Source organism: Eublepharis macularius, chromosome 5 (genome assembly GCF_028583425.1).
Source record: "Eublepharis macularius isolate TG4126 chromosome 5, MPM_Emac_v1.0, whole genome shotgun sequence".
NCBI lineage: Eukaryota > Metazoa > Chordata > Lepidosauria > Squamata > Eublepharidae > Eublepharis > Eublepharis macularius.
The window spans coordinates 85,443,876-85,457,072 of NC_072794.1; the positions used below are offsets into that span (position 1 = coordinate 85,443,876).

General features: G+C 45.2%; 1 protein-coding gene across 1 annotated transcript in view; it reads left to right on the forward strand.

Annotated features, from left to right (window-relative positions):
* GLIS1 (GLIS family zinc finger 1) overlaps window positions 1-13,197 on the forward strand; it is a 398,945-nt gene that overhangs the window by 361,067 nt on the left and 24,681 nt on the right. The window contains exon 8 of the mRNA XM_054980758.1: window positions 6,417-6,595. Coding sequence (XP_054836733.1) covers window positions 6,417-6,595 — 179 coding nt within the window. The remainder of the gene's footprint in view (window positions 1-6,416; window positions 6,596-13,197) is intronic.

Here is a 13,197-nt window from a genome sequence, read left to right on the forward strand (position 1 = left end):
TTTAATATTAGAGGAAGAGGTGAAAATCAGTGTTAACCTTTTCTCTTTCCTGCTTTTTTCATTCTGCTCTGGTTTCTTGATCCTGTGGCTGATTTGGAGTTCCTCTTATTTCAAGTGATTATACTACACTTTTTTATATATAAATGGGGCCTTTTGGCATATTGAACATCCATATGCAAAAGAACCTCCTCAGGATACAGTGAAGCTGTCCAGGGTCTGGGGCCCAGCCCCCAAACTTGCCAGAGGAGGGGGAAGGGAGGCAGCTGGCAACAGAAGAAGAAAGAGAGACACCCCAGTCTCAGGAGGGCAGAGCAGCACCCAAGCCACAGAGGGTCAGAAGGGCCAGGTGGAAGCCAGCTAGCCCCACCCTCCAGTGGGAGGCTAAGATCCCTGACAGGGGGAGTAAGGACAGCCAGGAGGGGACCAGGGCAGAGGGAGAAGGCACAAGAGATAGGGGCAGCCAACCATCAGCCAACCAGACAGCAACAGCAACCTTACCAGCAGGGGAAGAAAGGCTGCAGAATCGGCACAGGGCCATGCCTCAACCTGCAAACAGGGAGAAAGGGAATAACAGGGACCAGCTGAGGCTGTCTGAAGCTCTGAGCAGAGGAAGCTTGGTAGCCAGGCAAGAGAGCACAGCTGTTGCTGCCCAGAGGTCTGAAGCTCGGAGCAGAGGAGGCTTGGCAGCCAGCCAAGAGAGCACAGCTGTAACTGCCCAAAGCAGCCAGACTAGCTCCCCCAGGTGCAGCTGCTTGAGGCAGCCCAGGCCAAGGCTAGACGCAAAATAGGGGTGTGGCTGGCAGGTGGAGCCAGGAATGAGAGAGAGGATATAAGGGAAGTCCACCCACAGGATGGTGGGTTGTTGTGTAGGAGTGTGGTGGAGGAGAGAGCGAGAACGAGAGCAGTGGAGAGGAGATGGAGGAAAGAAGACGGAGAGAAAGAGAAGGACTGAGACCAGCAGCTGGATGGGGACAGCTGTCATGGAAGGCAGCCAGGACTCTGTCAGGTGAAGCAGGACTGCGAGGGGAATGAGAGGGAGCGAGGGTGATGTAGATCCCCCCCTCCGTCCACAGAGCAGGAACCTGCATATTCCCTGATGGCATCCTCGTATCAAGGTCAGGCAGGCTGGTGCCTTACATGGTGACGCCCAAGACAGAACCTGACAGAAGCTTCCCCCCATTAGCATTCCACACCCTGGGAAACTCTTACAGAATGACTCAGCCCAAACCCACCTTCCTGAGTAGATATAAATTACCTGCTAACATCTTCTCCACACATTGACACTGAGAGATCTCTGTCTTTTTGGTGCTACACCTCTGAAGATGCCAGTCACAGCTGCTGGCAAAACGTCAGGAACTACAATGCCAAGACCACAGCCGTACAGCCCGGAAAATCTACAACAACTAATTTCTGATTACCTTGGCGTCTTTGTCTAGGCTGCCAGCTCTTTGTCTGTTCCATGTGACCATGGCAGCCATAAAGATGGAGCTCAGGTGCAAGAGCCCCTTCATCCAGATGTAATCAGCCAAAATCAACCTGTAAAATGGACCCCTCTCCTTCCATGCCAAGAGATTTTATCTCTTCTGTTTTCTCATCCTCTTGTGGTCAAAGAGCCCTTTCCTGAAACATCCAGGAAGATACAAACAAACCCCTTACAGTTCCAAGTCTCTGTGTCCCTTCTTGGTGTCAGATTCCCAGTTATGGTGTGAGCTAATTATTTTATTGTCTCTGGCCAGAATGTCCATTAGCATTTGGATCAACTGACTTCCTGTCTCCTGCCTGTCTTCAGCTAGTAGAGAGAAAACTTTTCAAACATGATGTAGAGGTTTAATCCAGCTTGGACCTCCAAATAGAATGCATTTCTCCAGATATACTATTCTATAGCACTTGATAAATATTTTGAAGTTCAGCAAGCACCACATCACAAAACCTACAGGAATTTATTTGAGATAAAGTACAGATGGACAGGACTCTGAAGCTGATCTTCGTGCTGAGACAGATGGAAGAAATATTGAGATCCACTGTCTTAACAGAAGGATCTGCCAGTCAAAGCTTTCTTTCCAAAACAACAACAAAGTGCGACAGTATTCATATTGGAAACATTCACATCTCTGTTGTGGTTGTATTTTACCCCCAAGTATAAGTAAAAGAGAAGTGGATTTCTCAGTCTTTCAGTTTTATATTACCTTAAAATAGTTAGCGATTATGCACGCTGTGCTGTATTTTCTGTTGATAGGAACACATTAAAGGCGAGTAAGTGGGCAGTGGACCATGGAAAAGTGTACTTTAACACTGCCAAAACAAAACAAAACAAATCAGAAAAAGCTTAAATGTCTGCAGAACCTTGTTTGCCTAGTTTTAGAAAACGGGGTTAAAGCAAAATGTTTTTGTTTATTAACGTATCTAAATGTCAGCTTTCCCAAGTCATCTTGCAACAAGAACAGAAGGACCAAGCAATTCAAAAGGGTCCAAGTTATAGGTTGGATCTACCAGAAGAGTTCACAGAAAGTATTGACCAGCAAATCCTCACCCCTTCCTCTTCCCTAATACAGTCTGTCCTAAAAAATCTTCTAGCAAAGCCTCACAAGGAGGGAGTTGCAGTGCTGAGGAGGAATCAGGTAAAATCATTTTTTCCAGTGACAGAAGCCATAATGGAAGAGAGGAAAATAGGTGATTTTACTTGATCCCCCCCCCCATTGCTGCAGCCCCTTCCCCAATCCTGAGGCTCATTTTTCTTGCAAGATTCCACAGATCTTCATAAAGGACTTTGAGGACAAATGACAGGCTGCTTGTGGAAGAGAAACATAAGGAAAGATCCACTTCCTTAACTCCTTCTGTGAACTTTTCCAGTGGATCCAGCCCTGGGATTGGAACACCCATAATTCTACAATGCTTCTGAATCTAAGCAGTCTTGGGTCTGGTCAGCAGCGCACACATGGAGACCCCCATGCAAGCTACCTTGAACTCCATGATGGAAAAAAGAGTGAAAGGAATACAATAATAAAAGCAAACCACTTCTTGAAAAATTAAGAATGGATTAATTTTGAATACCTTTTATAAGGCAATACTTTGGGGCTCAGTCAGACAGAGTGAAGAGAACTGTACCAGTTGTTGAGAGGAAAAAATGAGTTAAAGATCCACAAATAATAAAGAAAGAGATATTTTTCTGAGACATGATGATTTTACATTTAATAAATTAATTTGGGCAATTAGGAATACTTCCATCTTTATGTAGATACAATTATTATGTAATACCCAAGATCAAGAGCTATATACATACATGAATCATGTTGGTCGACATCAGAAAACAAATCCTTATTCTATGGCATTTGTGGATGGTACTCCCTACCCCTATTTTCTAACAGGGGGGGCCTTAATTAGGCCTGCCCAGAGTGGATGTTCCAGACCTTAACCATTTAAATAAAGGAATGAAAAAATACCAATGAGTGCTTAGAGCATGTTTTATCTGTTATGACTTCTTTGCAACTCTTTTCTTGTGTCAGATTACATCTCCATGCTAAGTCCATCGACATATTTAGGGAAAAAACAACTATCATTGCAAGGAGAGACTGCAAAAGCAAAGCATAGCATAGTCACAAGTCTGCCTCTTGCATTTCCCAGCCTCATTCCTTCCTTCCTTCCTTCCTTCCTTCCTTCCTTCCTTCCTTCCTTCCTTCCTTCCTTCCTTCCTTCCTTCCTTCATTTGTCATTATAGTCCGCCTTTCTCACTGAGACTCCAGGAGGATTACATAGTTTGAGATTAGTACAATCAGTATCAAGGATGTTTCCACAACAATGTCATAGGATTTTATAAAGATGCCGCATTAGCAAGGATCCAATACAGAGTTGAAGAATTGCTGAAACAGAATATAATCAATTCTAGGACATTAGATAACATGAAACACAGGTAGTATAGGAGTACATATTCGAGCAACAGATAATATGCAAGGTAACATAGTGGTGAAGTCTATGGTACCTAACTCATTAATGAAGCATTTCAGACCCCCTCCCTACAATACATCTCTCCTATCTGAGTAAAAAGCCTTTTTGAATAATTCGGTTTTGCATCGTTTGTGGAAAGCCGGGGGGGGGCTCTCCTGACCTCCACAGGGTAGGGGCCACCACAGAGAAAGCCCGTGTGTGGGCTGCTTTTGATTTCGCCCATGTGCAGGCTGGCATCTGCAAGAGACCCTGTTCAGATGAGTGAAGCTGCTGTGGAGGGACATAAGGAGTGAGGTGATCTCGTAGGTATGCTGGGCCAAGGCTGTGAAGAGCTTTGTATGTAATAACCAATACCTTGAATTAAGCATGGTAACTGATAGGTAGCCAATGCAGTGACTGTAGGATGAGAGTGACATTCATGCTCCTGCTCGCTCCTGATAACAGTCGAGTCATAGCATGTTGCAGCAATTGGAGCCTCCTAGTTAACTTAGATGGGAGACTAATGTATAGTGCATTACAATAGTCGAGTTTTGAAGTTACCATAGCATGGATCCAGGTGGCCAGGTCGGCCGTGTCAAGGTAAAAAGCCATCCTCCAGGCTAGAGTGAGATTGTAGTAAGCATTTTTTGTGGCTGCCTTAACTTGTTTTTCTAGTAGTAGTGCTGGATCCATTATAGCCCCTAGGCTCTTAACCAAGTCTGCAAGGGTCAGACAAACTCCACCGAAAGTGGAGTACAATATCTTTCAAGATCTCTGACTTCCCAACAAGCATCACTTCAGTCTTGTCTGGGTTCAATTTCAATTTGTTATTTTCCAGCCATTTCACCACAGCTGTCAGGCAGCGATCTAAGATTTCCACTGCACCCTGTGGGGACCTGGATAGCGAGATCTAGAGTTGGGTGTCATCTGAACATTGATGACATCCCACTCCATAGCTGCGAATGAGTTCTACTAAAGGCTTTACATAGAGGTTGAATAACATGGGAGATAAGATTCCACCCTGCAGAACCCCGCAAGGTAGTTCCCATTCTGGAGATAGCTGATCTCCAACGGCAACTCTTCGAGTCTGCTCCACGAGAAATGATTTAAACCAGTCCAGGGCACATCCTCTGATGCCCACTTCTGTCTCTAAATGCCTCAACAGGATGGTATGGTCTACTCTGTCAAAGGCTGCAGACAGATCCAGGAGGAGTGAGGCATGGCCTTTGTCTATATTCAGACAGAGATCATCCATTAATGCTACTAGTGCTGTCTCTGTTCCATGCCCTGGTCTGAATCCAGACTGGAAAGGGTCAGAACGCTAGAGTTTTCCTTATGACTCACTATTTGTCTTTTTTATGTACTGACTCCTTATGCCTGTGTTGTGTGAGTATGTGTGAGTGCTTCTAATGGTCAACTTTAGGCATCCTATGAAGTGGACTCTAACCTATTAAAGCTTATGCCATAATGTTGTTTTTGTTCTGAAGTAGGGGAATATATGTTAGAAGTGCCTGTAAAATGATAGTTCTTCAAATTTCATCTACATCATCCACCCTGCTCTGCCCACCCAAAATGCTCACTGGTGATTTTTCAGTACCATGTAACCCTTATGACCCTTTCAACTACTGTAACTGAGCACTTACTCAACTCCTTAAGTTAACTCTCACCCTTATTTATTTGTCTAAGAAAGGTGTTCATTGTGAGTGTGTGAAAGCTTCTGAACTTCAAAGTAACTTATTTTATTCCACGTATGTTTTTAAAACTAATAGTTATAAATACTAAAAAACATTATTTTGGGTTTTGCAAAAGTACTGTAGATGTTTCTGTTGGTTATGGGGGAAACAATGGCTTTCATTCATTTCTCTGGTGTGCGTCTGGGAAATATGACAGCAACATTTAGCAAGAAAGGGTTGGCTATAGCTGTGGTCCATCTCCTACAAAACAGATAAGGTATTTATGCCATAGGAAGTAGTTTGTAACCTGAAAATAAAAATGCTCTTATGTTAAAAGATAACCACTTTATCTGCTGTAGTACAGTGATTAAGTGGTTGAACAGTAAATCAGCACTCTGCTGGTTCGACTCCCACTACCGCCAGGAGCTTAGCAGGGCTTGGGTAAACCACTTCTCTCAACCCTAGCTCCCCAGTTATTTTGTGGGGATAAGAATAACACTGACTTTGTTCACCACTCTGTGTGTGGCACTAATCTGTCTAGAAAGGTGGTATATAAGCACACTGTTGTTGTTGTTAACCAATAAAAGATAACCACCTTACTTGTTTTTCTTGGCAACACAGATTAGCACAAGTACTAGAATTTGATTTTAATATATAATTCTGTTTGACTGTTTCTGAGGATATCATGTTCATTCATAATTATAAATATTGTACTTTTAAATTAGTAATAATAAATGCACACCCGAAAAAGCAACTATGCATTGTTTTATGTGTCCTTGACAAGAATAGGACTGAATTTATCATCTGTTTTTCTCATTCTAGGATTGGTTCAAATATTCATCATGCTGTTGTTAGCCCATTGAAGGCAGTAGTTGCTCCTTCATTACTTCAGAAACACAGCTTGCCATCCGCACACAGCCAGTTTCCAAATGGGCAGCAATTCTCGGCAAATAAACCATTCACGCAATTTCAAAACCAATCGACACAGCAGGGACTACAAGGTAACTCTATATTGTTATTTTATTTTATATATATGTATATACACACACACATATATACATATATATACACACACACACAGAATGCACCGTGCATATGTGAGCATGCACTTCAGACACATGCAAATTCACCCTAAAGATCAAACTAAATGTCACAAGTAATTTGCAGAGGAACTTAACCCATGTTATTACATGATATATTCTCTACCTCTGCCAGTGGCATCCAATAATGTGGAGCTGAGAAGGGGGAATTTGCAGCATAATGACAGCAAGATATGAACTGAGTTATATTACTCACTGTGGAGTGAGGAGAATGATGGAATTCCTGTTTTTTGGAACAGCCTCTGTATCTTGTAAGGGTTATTTATGCTCTGAATGCCTACTAATGTTTCACTGAAACTCTACCTTGTTTTTGATCTTTTGATATTCCTGGGAGATTCAGTACTTACTTTCATTAAGATGCATGATTATTAGTGTAAGTGGTGACCCCCAAGGACTCCTGGGAAGAATCTTATCTTCCACAGCTGACCATCCTCCCCAAACTAATTCCAATCCTTCCTTCATCCCCACCTAAAGCTTCCTACCTCTTCTACCTTCCCACCCACCAGTACCTTTGTCATCTGCCACTTTTGCTCCAGTCTTTCTCCAACTAACCACCAGTGCAGCAACCGTTTTGAATTATCGGAGTCGCCTAAGCAATATAAAATGGCTGCCAAGATCTCATAATGAGATCCCCTGAGATTTCAGTGTTTTTTTTTTAAAAAAACCTATTCTTTCCCACTTATTGTTAGCAGACTGCTAACCTAGGGGGCTCTTCAGGTTCTCAGAAACATGACCCCTGTATGTATTGTTAGGAAATTACCACATCCCTCTTGTATCAGAAACACTGGGACAATTTGAGCAGTGGCATAATAATAGTAATTTGTAGTTCATCTACGGTCTTCCTGTGCAGTTCCACATGGGACTGCGCACGTGCAGGCCTGCCGACTTTGGAGATTTTTACAGCTCAAAACCACTAGGGGGCACCCTTGCCTCTCAATGCTCATGCACGGCCGTCTTCCCGCCAAAAACGGCTCCTAAGAGGCGGGGCGCCCCCGACGTACCCTCAGTTCCTCTTTTGCCGCCAACTTAAGAGGTTCTTGCTCACTCTATTTCTTCGGAGAACGTTTCGTAATCTGTAAGAATGTCAGAGAAAGCATTATTTAAACGGTGTACTTCTTGTGATCGGAAAATGACAAAATCCGACGGTCACTCCACTTGCCTGTATTGTTTAGGGGAAACCCACAACACACAGGCCTGTAAGTGCTGCTGCACCTTCACTCCGAAGGCCAGGGCAGAACGGGCGGGTAGACTAGAAGCCTATTTGTGGCGGCGCGCCATGGCGGTTACCGACCCTCCTCTACCGGGTAAATCCCCCACGCAAGGAACGGCTACCACTTCGGCGTCAAGGTCCTCTGAAAAATCACCTCGTTCCCACCAGTCACCCGCCCACACTAGCTCGCAACCGCTGAGCCTGACAACACCGGTTCGAAGTTCTTCAGAACCAACCGCTCTTACCTTGTCGGATCCGATTTTGGAGTCGAGACCAGCCTTGGAACCACCACAGGTGATGTCGGGTGATCTGTCTCAGAGAGATAGCTCCAGGACACCTAGTCTTTCGGAGCCGAGAACTCCCCGGAGTGGATCTAAGTCGGATCATCGCAGTGGCTCTTCATGGAAGGCCTCGGTTCCAATGGGTTCTTCCGAACCATCTGCACCGAATCTGGAAAAGAAAAAGAAGAAGAAGCGTCAGTCCTCTAAATCTGATAAACAAATTCTGGAGAGCGTCATTGTTCCGCAACAGACTACGGACCAGCAGGCTCCACCCGGATCCGAGACGCCGTGGTTCCGCGGACAGAGTCTCCCTTCAGGGAACTCCGAGGTCTGACAGGTCTCATGAGCCGGATGTCATCCTGCTTGAGAAACCCCCAACACCATTGGGGATACCACGCTCGCCCTCTCGTGATTCCTGGTCTTCACATTCTTCCTGCACTGCGAGGGGTCGTACGGAGCTAACGGAGGTCTCACGTCGTACGGAGGGGTATAGCCCTTACTCTAGACGGAGGCATTCTGCGGTGAGCCCGCCACACCGTTACTACAGAGAGGGTTCCAATGGTTCGGATCTTGGAACCAGGAGACGATCGAGGTCACCTTCCATACACGCTGGTTCCTCAGTGAGTTCCAGAAGGACCCCTGGACTGTCGGATACCGAGTACGAATCTTATACTCGAAATGAAAGGTCCTACGACTCTCCTCCTTCAGATTCACCCGACGGAGTGATCAGTACATCAGAGGAGGCTTCCCTGACAGACGATTTCCGCGCCTATAACAAACTCCTTCAATGCATGGCGAAGGCGCTCGAAATCGAAGTCGCATCTATGGAACCACGCTTGACAGATAAAATACTGAAGCACATCTACTCGGGTTCGACTCCGACAGTGGCCTTCCCAATGATCGAGGGTTTCGTGGACTTCTTGTCAGGCCTGAATTTAAAACCGGCATCGACTCCTGCCACTAATAAAAAAGTGGAAAATTTGTATAGAGTGAAGGACGACCAATGTCCATTCCTATCCCTTCACCCACCTCTGTCTTCACTTGTAACTGAAGACATGCAAGCGAGACCGAAGCAAGGTTCCTTATCGGTTCCGTCGGATAAGGAGAGTAGGAAAATCGACTCCTTAGGAAGAAAAATTTATACTTCAGCAGCATTTGGCATTAAAATCTCTAATTTTGCCGCGATGATGTCTGCCTACCAATTGTTACTCTGGACGAAAGTAGCAATATTTGTACCTCAGCTGCCTGATGAACACAAAGTTTTTCTTAGAGTTATACAAGAGGAGGCGGTGTGTCTATCGCGCCACCAAATTAATGTGAGCAGAAACATGGCGGATACTTCAGCCAGAGCTCTCCTATCAGCCTTAGTCTTGCGCAGATTTGCTTGGTTGAGAACCAAGTGATCAGTACATCAGAGGAGTGATCAGTACATCAGAGGAGGCTTCCCTGACAGACGATTTCCGCGCCTATAACAAACTCCTTCAATGCATGGCGAAGGCGCTCGAAATCGAAGTCGCATCTATGGAACCACGCTTGACAGATAAAATACTGAAGCACATCTACTCGGGTTCGACTCCGACAGTGGCCTTCCCAATGATCGAGGGTTTCGTGGACTTCTTGTCAGGCCTGAATTTAAAACCGGCATCGACTCCTGCCACTAATAAAAAAGTGGAAAATTTGTATAGAGTGAAGGACGACCAATGTCCATTCCTATCCCTTCACCCACCTCTGTCTTCACTTGTAACTGAAGACATGCAAGCGAGACCGAAGCAAGGTTCCTTATCGGTTCCGTCGGATAAGGAGAGTAGGAAAATCGACTCCTTAGGAAGAAAAATTTATACTTCAGCAGCATTTGGCATTAAAATCTCTAATTTTGCCGCGATGATGTCTGCCTACCAATTGTTACTCTGGACGAAAGTAGCAATATTTGTACCTCAGCTGCCTGATGAACACAAAGTTTTTCTTAGAGTTATACAAGAGGAGGCGGTGTGTCTATCGCGCCACCAAATTAATGTGAGCAGAAACATGGCGGATACTTCAGCCAGAGCTCTCCTATCAGCCTTAGTCTTGCGCAGATTTGCTTGGTTGAGAACCACTGCCTTGCCAGCAGAGACTAGAAACAAGGTCGAAGACCTCCCTTTTGAGGGACAGACCCTTTTCTCGGATAGAACGGATGACTACCTATCCAAGAAACACAAGGACAGACTTACGGCGCGGTCTTACGGTGTTCTGCATCAGCATCAACCACCTTGACCTCAATATAGGTCGTATGCTAGAGGCCGGCAGCACCGCTTCCATCCCTATTATGGGTATGGCTATCAACCACAGCGTCGGTATCAGAGCCCACAGTCTACCTTTTCGAAGAGGAGGCAGGGAAATAAGGACAGGGAAATAATCAGCATCAACCTAAAGATCCGGCGCATTCTCAGAAACAGTTCTGACAATTACAGGGTCCTGACCCCTTGTTCGGGGACAGGCTGTCTGCATTTTTCTCTGAGTGGTGCCGTGTTACTTCAGATGTTTGGGTTTTACAGTTAGTAAAAGTTGGTTATAAAGTTGAGTTTTTTCAGTGGCCTGGTCTCCGGCTCCCAATTTTTTCTTCACAGAAACCTCAAAGTGGAGTAATGTCCGAACTCTCAGCTCTTCTCAAGAAGGGGGCTATTGAGGAGGTGTTGGATACTGCCTCTCCCCTTGGGTTTTACTCGAATCTTTTTGTGGTAGAAAAGAAGGATGGGGGTCTGCGCCCTATCTTGGACCTGCGGGAATTAAATAAATCCATAAGGGTCCAGAAATTCAAGATGACCACATTACAAATGGTCTTAGCTTTACTACCCACTGGTAGTTGGTTTGGGGTTCTTGATCTCAAGGACGCATATTTCCATATATCCATCTTTCCGAAACATAGAAAAATTTCTTCGGTTTACTTATGGCACCCGTATTTTCCAATACCGCGTCCTCCCTTTTGGGCTGTCCACGGCCCCTAGGGTATTTACCAAATGCATGGCTGTGGTTATTGCCTTTCTTAGAACACAAGGTTGCTGTATTTTTCCTTACCTTGATGACTGGCTGATTGTTGGCCAGTCGGAGGAGGACGTGAGCACTCAAATTTCTATCACTTTGTCTACCTGTTTGAAATTGGGGTTATTTGTTAACCAAAAGAAATCAAAACTCCACCCCTCTAGGGTTACCCAGTTTATTGGTGCTATTATTGATGGTATACAGGATGCTGGCTTTTTACCCATTGATAGGGCACTTAAGATTAAAGCACTTATTACAAAGTTTAAGAAGTGCAGATTCCAACCAGCTAGGCTTATTCAGGTGCTTTTAGGATACATGGCTGCTATTACAGCTGTAATCTCTTTAGCGAGACTTCGTATGCGGCCTTTACAACTTCGGTTTTCTAAGACTTCTTTCCCTGAGAAGGATTCCCAGAACAGGAGACTTAGTATTCCCCGGAGGGTCCTCCTTTCTCTGGACTGGTGGTTGCAGGATTCCAACCTATTTGGAGGGATCACCTTTGGCTACAAACAGCCGGAGATCTCGGTTACAACAGACGCATCTACACTAGGGTGGGGTGCTCATTGTCAGGGATCCTATGCTCATGGCATGTGGGAGGAATCAGAGTGCGAAGAACACATCAGTCTTCTCGAGTTGAGAGCTGTCTATTATGCCCTGGTTTCGTTTTCTGATATGGTTCAGAATAAGACAGTTCAAATTCTAACTGATAACACTACCACAATGTTTTATCTGAATAAACGGGGGTACAATGTCTCAGGTGTTATGTGAAGAATCAGTAAAAATTTGGAATTGGGCTATCGACCATTCAGTTTGGCTCCTGGCAGTTCATATACCGGGCATTGATAATGTCACGGCTGACCATCTTAGTAGACTTCAGGGGGACAACCATGAGTGGTCCCTTCACGACGCATATTTATATCCTGTCTTTTCAGAATGGGGATTCCCAGACTTAGACCTGTTCGCATCGGAGGAAAACTGCAAGACTCCCCGTTATTGTTCCAGAGGAGGCGTCGGCCTCGAGTCTCTTGGGGACGTGTTTCAGTTAAACTGGTCCTGTCATCTTCATTACATTTTCCCTCCGTTTCCCCTGTTAGCCAGAGTACTCTCCAAGATTCAGATGGACAGAACGTCGGCCATCCTAGTTGCCCCTTACTGGCCGAGGCAGCCATGGTTTCATGCACTTCTGAGACTCCACAGCCAGATGCACCGTTTCCCGAACCAACCAGATGTACTGTCGTTCCGGGGGGGTGCTTCATCACAGTGTGCATACACTCAAACTGATGGCGTGGCTGATACTTCAGAACAGGGTTTCTCTGAAGGAGTAATGCATGTACTTCAAAATGCCCGTCGATTGTCTACTCAACAGTCATACTCTTTGAAGTAGAACAAGTTTACTGAATGGTGTAGGGGGCGGGGGGGGGGGTCGATCCATTGGCCTCCTCCCTCTTTGATGTCTTGGAATTTTTGTGGGGCCTTAAGCAGTCTGGCTTGTCCAGCTCACCTGTTAAGGTTTATACGGCTGCTGTATCTGCGTTTCACCCCCCAGTTGATTGTCGAACAGTGTTTTCCCATTACACGTCAAAACTGTTCTTGAAGGGCCTCAACAATTCATTTCCCCCTGTATGGGTGTTAGTGCCTCAGTGGTCTTTACCCTTAGTGTTGACTAAGCTTATTTCCAAGCCTTTTGAGCCGCTGGCCACTTGTCCACTGAATTTACTTACCTTTAAAGTGGCATTTTTAGTTGCTGTCACGTCTGCCAGGAGGGTGGGCGAGTTGGCAGCCCTTTCCTGTGAGGCTCCTTATTTAACTATCCATCCGGAAAAGGTGGTGCTTAGAACAAAAGTGGAATTTTTACCCAAGGTGGTGTCCAAATTCCACCTGTTTCAGGAGATTTCCTTACCTGTATTTTTTAAAGATCACTCTTCAGAGGCAGAGAGGTCCCTTCATGCCCTAGATGTTCGTTGGGCTCTCCTTTTTTACTTGGATAGGGTGAA